General features: G+C 36.6%; 1 protein-coding gene across 4 annotated transcripts in view; it reads left to right on the top strand.

The window, feature by feature from the left end:
• The window catches only part of LOC106835730 (interferon-inducible protein AIM2), a 55,094-nt gene extending 44,669 nt beyond the window's left edge, over nucleotides 1-10,425 (top strand). For 2 of the 4 annotated variants that reach the window (XM_044758429.2, XM_070497156.1), the window contains exons 3-7: nucleotides 1,362-1,445; nucleotides 1,641-1,783; nucleotides 3,885-4,307; nucleotides 6,783-6,971; nucleotides 7,716-10,425. In XM_044758429.2, the coding sequence (XP_044614364.1) occupies nucleotides 1,362-1,445; nucleotides 1,641-1,783; nucleotides 3,885-4,307; nucleotides 6,783-6,971; nucleotides 7,716-7,742 (866 nt within the window). In that variant the 3' untranslated portion in view covers nucleotides 7,743-10,425. Of the gene's footprint in view, nucleotides 1-1,361; nucleotides 1,446-1,640; nucleotides 1,784-3,884; nucleotides 4,308-6,762; nucleotides 6,972-7,715 lie in introns of all 4 variants that reach the window. The other 2 variants (XR_011498088.1, XM_014848307.3) reach the window with 2 other exon arrangements.
• Nucleotides 10,426-12,402: the final 1,977 nt, after the last annotated feature.

The following is a 12,402-nucleotide window of genomic DNA, read 5'->3' as shown; positions in this document are numbered from 1 at the left end:
CAGTCTTCCCAGGCATCCCAGCCAAGGTCCCAGACGTATGTGTGAAGCCATCAGATCACCCAGTTTCACCTGAGCCAGCCAGGATCAGACAAACTTCTCAAGCTACAGAACTATTAGAAATAATAAATTTTTGTTGTTTTAAGCCATTAAGTTTTTGAGTGAATAATTATGCAGCAAAGGTTAACTGGTACACCTCCCTCCAGCCTTTACGCTATTATTATTATTATATATTTTACTTCGATATGTTATAAACTACATAAGACATATCATCATCATTATTGTGGTATTAAACTGTCAATATTCTTTTATATTTACCTATATATTTGCCTTTCTTTAACGTTCTTCATTCTTTCTTGAAGTTCTTGCTTCTGTATATCATTTCTTGCTTCCAGCCTGAAGAATTCACTTTATTATTTCTTGCAGTAGATTTCTGATTATCATGTATTCTCCTAGAGCTTGTCTGAAAATATCGACATTTGTCTTTCAGTTTGAAGATATTTTCATTTGGTATAAAATTTGAGATTTGCAGTATTGTTCTTTCAGTGTTTTAAAGATGTCCTTATAGTATCTTCTGGCTTTCATAGTTTCTATTGAAAAATCAGTTATTGGTCTTATTGCATTTACTTTTAATGTAATGTGTCTTTTTCCCTTACTACTTTTAAGATTTTCTCTTTCTTTTTGTTTTACAGCAATTTGACTGTGATGTACTGAGTTGTTTTCTTGGTAAATTTTCTGCTTGTGGTCTTTTAAACTTCTGACATCTGTGTGTTGATGCCTTTCGTCAGTGTGGCAAACTCTCAGTCTCTATCTCCTCAAATATTGTTTCTGCACCATTCTCCCTCTCTTCTCCTTAGGGAATTCCACTCACAAACAAGACATATTGTATATGTCCTACATATTTCTTATCCTCTCTTCTGTTTTCTTTTTCCTTTGTGCTTCTCTTTATAAAATTTCCATTGACCTATTTTCCCATTAACTAATCCTGTCTTCTGCTATATTTACTCTTCTCTTCAGTCCATGCAATGTATTATTAATATGAACTATTTCATTTTCATCTCTATAACATATGGTTGGTTCTTCTTTCACAGATGGCAAAGCTATGTTGAAATGGTTCATTTTTCTCACTGTTTTGAGCATCATTTCCTTTACTTTCTTTAGCATGACAGTCACAGCTATTTTAAAATCTGTGTTCACTAATTCCATAATCTTGTCATTTGTGAGTTTGCTTATATTACCTACTTTTGTTTTTGATCATTTCTCTTCCCTTTAGGAGCTAAGCTCATTGATTTTTCTCCTTTCCTGGTGTTTTCCCACTGCTTGTGAATAGTTTTTCCACTTTTTGTAATTGTTTTTCATGGCAGGATTTGTTCCTAAAAAGCAAGCCCACAATCGTCAGAAGCAGAATGTCTTCATGTACCTGTATTCCTGTACCTATATCTCTGAAGGTATTTACTCTACTGCCATGATAGGCTAGTGCACCTGCATATGTGTGTGTGCGTGTGTATGTAAGTAAAGCTCCAAAAGAGGTTTTGATTCGAGATCATTTCATTTAATTCCTGAGAGAAAATGCTAGTTAAATGTTCTGAGCCACTTATGTTCATCTCTTCTGGGTTAACATGTATTTATTTATTTTTAATCAGTTGATAAGAAATACAAAGGGAAAAAAGGAACACAGCAAGTGAAAAAGAGAAGTCAAACTGAAATGAGTCCTGGTGCCTCTGCAGCTCCCAGAAATAGTGTCGTGGAGCAACACATTGCACCAGAAGTCTCTCCTCATGTTAAGGTACAATGGGGCAAGTACAGTGGCTTGGTCTTTGTAAGAGCATCCTCTAGTCACTATTCTTGCCATTTTCCACATTGGAGCTCTCTGTTTATCTCATAGAGTGCAAGTAAAGAAAGTGAGGCTATAATATGAAAAGTATGTCTAGGTAACAAAAAGAGAAATTGCTTCAGATTCATCAGATTAAATACTTATTGATAGCTCCCAGTCTCTGCCAGGCCCTGGTCACTTTAACACATTGTTGCAGGTTGGATTCTATAAGAGGAAAACTCTGGGATAGAGAGTTGTTTTCAGGAAGTATATTTTAGGGTGCTCTCAAGATTAATACCTGTGGGGGAGTGAAGTAGGAGAAGAGGGAGAATTTTAACTCCAGTGTAGTTGCGGCAAAGACTTCAGCTTAGGGGTTGCAGCAAAGATCCCAAAAGGAGCTCAGGAGCTGGAAGGGCTTTCAGTGTTGTTATGATTTGGATTGAGGGGGAGGATCTGTATACACCTGTGTTGACTGAGATGAGGCAGCCCTCCTCGGACAAAAGCAATTCCTGGAGAGGGTCCTAGCCTCTGAAGAATGATTACTTTGTTCCTAAAGCAGAGAAGCAGGAAACATCTGGAGGCTCACCAGAGGATTCACCACACACATGCAATTTCATTTCCTATGAAGCAGATATTGTACCATTTTATAGATGTATGAGCTATGAAAACTGATTATATGTCCTACCTTCTCTTTGTCTAGAACAGTCACTTTCTCTGGCTTGTTCTAGAACCTTGTGGAGTTGTCAGGGAGACCAGATTCAGGTATAAGTGGTGCCTTCCAGTGATCAGTAATGCAAATGTGTATTATCCATCTATGGATACATGGTACCAAAGAAAAGAAATCTTGGAGTGGACCTAAGTGAAGCTGACGTTTTCCTGAATGGGTTCAAATAGAGACTGTTGGTGTTGTCCATCCAAGACCTCCTTGTGAATAGACACTTTCCTGCACTCCAGGTCCCATTAGAGATCCCACTCCAAAATTCTTACACTTAGCCTTGTATGCCTCTGTTTTTTCTGTATTCCCCTTTGAATCTGGATGGCAAGTTGCTTTCTAAAAGTAACATTTGCTTCTAAAATGGACCACCCAAAATCTCTTATCTCTGTTACTTTGGAAAAGCACAGAGAAAAGAATTACCTATAATCCTATCCCCTAGAGAAAGCCATGTTTGATCTTGGTAAATATCTCTCCAGTCAGCTTGTGTGTGTGATTTAATTGTTTATTTATCCAATAAGAAACACATTATATATTCCATTGAGGACGTTTCCCTTTTTTGAGTCAATTATAACAGTTTATCATATTATTTCTCTAAAGCGGTTTTAATATTTATAGTATTATTTATCTGACTATACCATATTTTATTTAACCAAATTCCTATTTTTGGATATTAAATTATTTCAATTTTTTATAATTACAAATAACAAGATGCAATTGTTTTGTATAAACCTTAGTGCATAGTTCATTATTTCTAAGGGTAAATTCATAAACATAGAATTGATTCTCCTTTTTAATTCTCCCTTTAACTCACTTGTAGGATCTCTGACATAGGTCACTCCTTTTTCTCACGTTTAACTTAATCTGTAATTTTATTATGCTCGTGTCCATCTCTGGGAATTTGGGGAGCTCTGTGCAGGCTATTGAGCTCCCTTACTTTTATACCAGAATAAAGTGAGTATTCAAGACAGTATTAGATGGAGGAACAAGGACATCTTATGCCCTAATGTAGTGGATAGAAGAAGACAGAATCAAAGTCACCTGTTTGGCTTAGTTAGCAATGCTTTGGAGATCTGATGGGCTCTTCACATAGAGGATAAAAGCAAAGGTTCAGATCAGGGAGTCTGCCTCCAAAACCCATTTTGCTGTCTCATCTGAACACAGGACTTGAATTCTTCCCCATGCATTCTCTTTCTATCTAGATAATTCTACATCTCAAAATCTTCCTAACTCCTCTATATCTTTTCCTTTGATTCCACTATCTTTGGCTGACTTTCTGAGGTTTAACGTTGTAAGTGAAGTGAAGTTCCCTCAATAGCACCTACTTTACTCAAGCTCTTGTCTTTCTTCTGTTGTCTTCAGCCTAAGCAGAAACAGATGGTGGCCAAGCAGGAACCTATCAGGAAAGAAGGGTTGCAGAAAGGCTCTATGACAGTCATGGTGCTGAAAGCAACGAAGCCATTCGAATTTGAGACCAAAGAAGGGAAGCAAGAGATGTTTCACGCTACAGTGGCTACTGAGAGTGAATTCTTTTTTGTAAAAGTTTTCAACAAAAAGCTAAAGGATAAATTCACTCCAAAGAATATAATTATAATATCCAAATATTATTGGTACAGTCATTTCCTAGAAGTGAATAGTGTCTCACATGTGTCTGATGCCAAATCTGACCAACAAATCAGTGTCCCAAAGCACATTATCAGAAAAGCTGGTGAAACCCCAAAGATCAATAAGCTTCAAACTCAGCCCCGTGGAACAATTGTGAATGGGGTGTTTGTAATCCAGAAGGTAAGTTTCTATATATAATTTTATAGTTATTAGCAAAAATAGCTTATTCTCCACTATCAGCTTGAAGAAACTTTCAAAATTATCCATTTCAAAGTCTGTTTATATAGAAAAAAACTGAAACAAACTCCAAATAACTAAAGAGCCACAGAATGTGCCAAAACTGAAATACATTGAAAGTATTTTCATTCTCAAGAAGCTGTCACATTCCTATTTCAATTTCATTTTATCCTTGTAGCTTCTGAAAAAGAGATTACTTCATACATAACTGATGTTTGTCCTCTGGGTTATTTTTGTACTTTATATATATGATATTTAAGTGACTATTTTTGTGAATACAAAATTGCTATAATTGAGTGGTAAATCAGATTAATTTCCCTGGAAGACCAATAAATAGAGAAGGATTAAAGAATTGTGATTAAAAGAAGAAAACAGAGGAAAGAGTTAGTTTGAGGAAACTTATTAGAAGTGAGATAGAGAGCTTAATTTTTGTTTAAAGTCAAATTGATAGACAATCGTGTTTTTAAAACTTTAAGAGAAATTAATCTTGAAAATCATGCAAAATGTATTCAGTTTTTCTAAAATGCACTTCTTTCAGTTTGAAATATTAAACATTATTTTCTAGAACAAACAAAAAAGAAATGAGAAATGATAAAGTATTTTGACTCTGAGCCTCAGGGGAACTAGCCTTGTGTGACTACTTCTTCTTGTCTAGGATGGGACCTGGGGAACCACAAAGAGGGAACTTGCTGACATTTCCTCCAGGTGCCTTACCATAAGCTCTACTATCTTGGAATTAGTTGGAGGGGCACTGATAAGGAGAATCTATCCTTCTCGAAATTTCAAGCCAAAAATGACCTTGTGTAAGAAAGTCATATTCTTTACCCTAGTCATGAACCTTTAATCTGGCCATCCAATTGTGGATGCACAAATATATATTCATTTAGCCCATTACATTAAACCTAAAATACTATCAACCTTCTAGATAACTGATCAATACCCCACTCTCTTTTGACTTGGACTTGAGTGTGAGTTATTTGTTGTCCTCAATTCTTGTAGGGGAGAAAAACTTTTCCCTTCTTCCCCTCTAGGTTCTTTGGCTGGTCTAATAATTAAATTGACATAAGACAGATTAGCAGGAGAAAAACAAATTTAATTTTGTATGTATGAGAGTCCCATAAAAAATATTAGACTCAAAAAGAGCCAGGCAATTAAGGCTTATATAGAATCCTGAGCTATGAAGAAAGGGGAGGGAGTCTGGGGCTTCAAAGGGGAGGAAAACAATTCACAGAAAAATGAGGAGAACACATTTGGTAAATAGATATTTACCCTACCATGCAGACAAAGTTTTTCTTATATAAAAACGTGTCTCTGGGAATATCTTTCTTCCTGGTACAGGCACCCTATCTAAATTCTTTTAGGCCCTTAACAGAGAGGTAAAAAGCTTTTCGTGACTCGGCTGGGTCTTAATTGCTTTCAGCTGAAAACAATACGCATATCTAAGTGGCACAATTTGTGGTGGCTTATTCTGCTCCCCCTCATTCCTAACTCTTATTTAGACTCTTTTCTAGGTTTCGAATCATTTGCTCATATCTCTCCTGGATTTGTTGCTTTAAGTTACTCTCCTCTGTCAGGGAAGAGGAAATTTCCCCCTTAAATCTCTTGAGTTCTTGTGCTGGACTAATGACAAAATTTAACATAAGACAGATTAACAAGAGAAAAACCTATTTAATTTTGTGCACACAGGAGACCATAAAAATGATGCTAAGAGAGTGACCAAAAGGCAGGCACCTTTATATATTTTTACACAAAGAAACAATAAGTTTGTGAGGATTTTACAGGAGAAAGAAACTTAGGTTTGGATGCTTACTTAGAAAGGAATTTAAGCAGAGTTTGGGTTTAGGGTAGTAAATTAGTAAAAGAGTAACAAGATTTATTTATGCAGGCTCCTCGTCCTAGTATGAAGAGGATGCCTTTCGTATGGGAGATTTATTTCCTCTTTTGGGGGGGGACAGAGACAGGAGAGTCAGAGTGCCCTTTTTGTACTTGCTCAAGTAACTTTAATTCAAAATAATCAATATTCCACTGTGGCACATCTTGGAGTGGCCTGCTCTGATCCCCAACACTTCCAACTCCCGAGTCTTCTTTCCCCTGCCTCTTAGGGCTACTGGCCCTGAAGAAGCCCCATCTTCTCCATCTACCAGTTGTTGGCTCTCACCATTATCCTGTCTTCCTGAGGGAAGAGAGATTGGGACTGGAAAGATGGACACAGGAAGCAATATACTCTAAATAAAACATAGCTGTCTCCTCTACTTGAATTTTCTAACATCTATTAGATATATACCTGCCAGTTTCAAAGCTGGGTTTTTTCCCTTTATATTTCTTTCTTGAGGCTGTTGCTGGCACTTCTGATGTCTGATGGGTAGTGGTGTTCCTCAGTCAAATTATCAAAGGTTAGATGTTGGTTTTGTTTTGCAGAAAACAGAACGGAGGAATCGTCAATTATTTGACCTAAGTGACAGTACAGGGAGGATGGAAGTATTGGTGCCTGGAAAACAGAACAAAATCGAATGCGAAGAAGGGGATAAACTTCGACTTACGTTCTTTGAGCTATCAAGAACTGGAGAAAAACTACAGCTGAAATCTGGAATTCACAGTTTAGTTAAGGTGGGAACTACAAGGATGAAATTGAAGTCTCCAAGGGGATGATATTTTGTGTTTGCTTTCAGAAAGCTGGACAGGGGCCTTTGAACAGGATATGGTGTGAAAAACCCTAATATGTAGCACACCTGCATCTCACAAAACTTAGGAACATCACTTTTAGGAAATACAGATCCTAGATACACAATTAAGAGGACATGGGCTTCACAAGACAGAGAAACACACTGTGTTATCCACACGACCCCTCAAAGAGATCATTGGTAACACTGTAAGTCTAATGCAGACAGTTTGGCCAAAGTTGGGCAAATTATTCTGACAGACGTATATAAAAGTAGACATAGACCATGTACACCTTGAAGACACATTTCACAGAGTCAATCCAGCCATCCTAGCACCCACCATAGCCCAGGGGAAAACCCTACTCCTTCCCTTTCATCACTGCTTCATACCCATCCTACTACCACTACTTGGTCCCCCTTCCTATGTCTCAGCATTGTTTGCACTGACTGCTGCTCCCTTTGTAAGAATGGAGGTAGAGACTATGTGCCCTTTTTAAGTAGGATTGTATATCTCAAGGCAGACATTATCTTCAGGACAATGATCAAGAGTAAAAAATATACTGTGAGGGAAGGAGATAATTCTATGAGAATAAAAGAAAGGTGCACTTTAGAAGGACAGAGTCACTATGAGCAGAGGAGGAATAACTGATTAGCTGCATCTCAGGCTATGTATCTTTTTTTCTCCATCCAGGTTATTAAGGCAAAAAAACTGAAATGAAAGGATCAATTGAGATCAAGCGGTTTAAAGAACATTTAATTGAAGAATATCTGAGACAGTATCTTCAACCAGATTGTAAGCAACCCGAGAGCAGCAGTATACGGACTCTGTCCTCTCATCCCCTAAATTAGTCAAGATGGGATGATTGCTGGATAAACAATTCCAAGGTGTTAACATATTGTTGCCATATAGGTTTATTTCTCATTCATTGCAGTCATGTTTAGTTTTGGGTAAGGATAGGGTTCTGCTTCATGTAGATGTTCAAGGATGTTATAGATGTTCAATCTCTGTTGAATGAATAAAATGGTTAATGGAAAATATGTAATATATGTAGTTACACAAGTCAATACACTAAGGGTATAAATAACCAAATTCACAGGAGAAAAAATATGAAAAGCTTGTAACATGAAAAGATTGTCAACTTCACTAATAATATGAGACACAGTTAAACAATGAGTAGGACTCTACTTCTACCGAGAATGCAGAAAATGAGAAAGAGTCTTGTTCCCATGCTTACAACAACAAAAGATAGCCAGATGATCTGCAAAATCACAACTTTTTCTGAAGCCATCTGAGGGCTGAGGCTGCAGTGAGTATCTAATTAAAATATCTAAGAAGGGAAACCTCCAAAGAGAGAAAAGATGAAAGCACTTGTTCATTTGGGGGCAGATGATAGATACTAGATACCCCACAAGATAGAAGAATTCAGCTAAAATTTTTAATGAATTGCTCAAGGTTGACCTTGAAAGTATAGAACAACAGGAAGCCTCAATGACAAGAAGAATTTGCAACTGCTTGAAGGCACTTCTCATTGGATCTCATTGGATGATCATGATAAAGATTAGGGACAGGCATGGAAGAGGGAAAGATTAGCCACTATAGGAAAGACGTGAAGCCCTTCCTGAATCCTTCCCTGCAGAAAAAAAAAGATTTCTAGGGGAAGAGAAGCAAATTCTGCCATTTTCCTACATCAGCAGAGAGGGACAAGATCAGAGGTAAAAATCTCATCCCTAAGACTCAGGGACACAGTGCCTGCCAAAGACTGAGGCTGAACCAGGAAAACAGAGAACTCGCCCATTACTCTTCCTGCAACCTGCTCTTACCACCAGACTAAACAAGCACCAAATAGCAAGTCCCAACATTTAACTGCTGGCAGATGGTCAAGAGCATGTAAAAAAGCATTTTATTAGGTTCACATGTAAAAGGAATACAAAGTTGATGGTGTAGCACTAGAGGAACTTTAAGCATGTGGTGCACTGAGAGTAAATAAAAACAACAAATGTCAAACCCAGATCTACTCCTGTGGAAATGAATTCAACCACCAGAGTAAAGTCATAGCAAAAAACAATCCCTGTTCATTTCCAGGCATAAATACTATTTACCTCAATCTCTACTTTCACAGATGGCTTTCAATAAAAATTGCAAGACATACAGAGAAATTCTGTCAAGAGACAAATCAATCAAAAGAACCAAAGTCAGTTATGGTATAGGTGATGGAACTTTCAGATGGGATATTTACAATAGATGGACAACATGCATCTTCAGATGGACAATTTCAGTAGGAAAAGGAAACTAAGAGAACGAATGAAATGGAAATGCTAGAAATGAAAACCATGGTTACACAGATGAAGAATGCCTTTAACCAGATCATTGGTAGACTTGACACAGCACACGAAAGAGTGAATGAACTACAGATACTACAGATAGTAATATAGAAATTATTCAAATGGAAACCAAAAAAATGAAAAAAAAACCATAGCATATCTAAGAGACATGGGACAATATGAAGCAGTTTAAAGTATCTCTAATTGGAATCCCAGAAAGAGAAGATACAGAGAATGAGGCATTATGAATATTTGAAAAGAGATGAAGGCAAAGAATTTCTCAAAACTAATAGCAGAGTCTGAATTACCACAGATCCAAGAATCACAGAGAACACAAGAGAATAATAATAATGAAATAATGATAATAAGCCACACACACACTTAGGTATGTCATATTCAAACTTCTAAAAGGCAAAAGTTGAAGTTGGAAACTTGAAGACAGCCAGAGAGAAAAAAGACACATGTACAGACAGCAGATTTACAGCAGACTTCTTGTCAGAAACTACTTAAGCCAGAAGACTATGGATTAACATCTTTAAAGTTCCAAAAGAAGAAGACAATTTTCAAACCAAAATTCTAAACCCAGAAAATAGTCAAACATGGAAGAGAAGTAGACATTTTTCAGACCAACAAAAACTGAAATAATGTGTTCATAGTGGAACTTGAATTAAAATAAATGTTAAAGGAAATGTTTTAGGCAAAGCAATATAATAACATACAGAAATTTAAAACTATACAAAGAAAAGAAGTACAGTAAAATAAAGGTAATATAACATTTATGTTTTCTTATTTTTAAGTGTTCTAGAAGACAACTGATCTTCAAAAAGAGGGGTAGGCAAAATTGTTCTGTAAAGGACCAAATAGTATGTATTTTAAACTGTGTGGGCCACGTTACAGATGCTGACCTTTGCACTGGCTAGAAAAACAGCCATAGACAATCCACAAATGAATGAGTGTGTTTGCATTCCAATAAAACTGTATTATGGGCACTTAAATTTGAATTTTATATATATATTTTTTATGTCACACAATATTCTTCTGATTTTTTTTCTCAAACATTAAAAAGATGTAAAAATTGTTCTTAGCTTCTGGGCTGTACAAAAACAGGCAATGGGCTGGACTTGCCCCATGGGCCGTAGTTTCCAATCCCTAGTCTGAAGCAAAAATATTAGCAATGTATTGTATGTTTATAGAGTAAATAAAAGTAAAGCATTTGACAATAATAGCACAAAATACAGGAGGGAGGAATTAGGATTATACTCTTGGAGAGTCCTTATACAACGTGTCAAGCAGCATGATACTATTTGAAGGTAGATTCTGATTGAAGATTTTTGAAGATTTTTAAAAATTTTTTTTCCTTTTTCTCCCCAAAGCCCCCCAGTACGTAGTTGTATATTCTTCGTTGTGGGTCCTTCTAGTTGTGGCATATGGGACGCTGCCTCAGCGTGGTTTGATGAGCAGTGCCATGTCAGCACCCAGGATTCGAACCAACAAAACACTGGGCCACCTGCAGCAGAGTGCAAGAACTTAACCACTCAGCCACGGGGCCAGCCCCTAGATTCTGATTAATTAAAGATGTATATTCTAAACTCTAAGGCGATGACTACAAAATACTTTTAACAGGGATATAAATAATGACACAATTTTGTGATATTGGAGAAAAGACAGCCATCTAGACTGACAAATAAATAAAAAACAATAAGAAAAGTATACATATTGAAGTATATGAGAAAGTCATTTGGTTTAAAACTAATTTGGCCTGACCTTGTTTTTCCAGAAAGGCCTGATGTGGCCTGTCAATCATGCATTGTACATCTGCTTTAAATATTTACTAGCAAAGAATGATGCCTTTAAAGGTAGGAATGTATGCCTCCCCCCATATGAGCATTTGTTTCAAGACAAGCATTCCTCCCCAGAAACAAAGGGTCAAACCTACCTGCTGTTTACATCTTGTGACCTGCTGTGCTCATCTTGTGACCACGACCTGCTGTGCTAGCAAAACATCTTTTGACTGTAGCAAAAAGAGATATTCCTGTCATATTTGATGTATGTTCCTTGTTCCAAGATGGTATATAACCACGCTGTACATCTCACATCTTTGGAGTGCTTCCTCCTTTGGTGAAGGTGTTCTCCTGGGCTATATGGTCCCCAGATAGGCTCATATAATGAACTTACCCCAATTTTTATTTATAGATTGATTATTGATTATTTGTGTCAACAAAATGCAACAGAAGACAGCAGAGAGTCCAAGAATAAGCCACATACATACAATTTATTGATTTTCTACAAAAGTACAAACACAATTCAATAAAGAAAGGATAATTTTTCAACAAATAGTATTGGAACAATTGGATATTTGTGTTAATAAAATAATGAACTTGGTCCATACCTCACCGTCTCTACAAACTTAATTCAAAATGGATCATTAAGTAAATGTGAAACCTAAAACTATAAAACTTCTAGAAGAAAACACAAGAGAGGTGGCTGGTCCCATGGCATAGTAGTTACATCTGATGCGCTCTACTTTGGTGGCCTGGGTTCAGATCCTTGGCACAGACCTACACCACTTGTCAAGCCATGCTGTGGCAGCAGCCCACATACAAAATAGAGGAAGATTGGTACAGATGTTAGCTCAGAGTGAGTCTTCCTCACCAAAAAAATAAAAAAAAAAGAAAACAAGAGAAAATCTCTGAGATGTTGTTTTAGGCAAAGATTTCTTAGATATGACACAAAAAGCACAACCTTACATAGGATAAATTTTTGATAATTTAAACTTCATCAAAATGAAAATGTCTTTTCAAAAGATATCTTAAAGTCATGAAAAGGCAAGTCATAGATTGGGACTTAATACTTGCTAGTCACATAGCTGCTAAAGACCTCATATCCAGAATTTACAAAGAACTCTCAAAACTCAATAATATGAGAACAAATAACTGAATTTCAAAAATAGTCAGAAAACGATACATGGGTGGCAACTAAGCACATGAAAAGATGCTCAACATAATTTATCTTTAGAGAAATGCACATTAAAACTACAATGAAATACCACTATGTAC

Source organism: Equus asinus, chromosome 25, assembly GCF_041296235.1.
Source record: "Equus asinus isolate D_3611 breed Donkey chromosome 25, EquAss-T2T_v2, whole genome shotgun sequence".
In the NCBI taxonomy this organism is placed as follows: domain Eukaryota; kingdom Metazoa; phylum Chordata; class Mammalia; order Perissodactyla; family Equidae; genus Equus; species Equus asinus.
The sequence above is the reverse complement of the archived record's forward strand: the minus strand, read 5'-3'. Positions and strand labels throughout refer to the sequence as shown.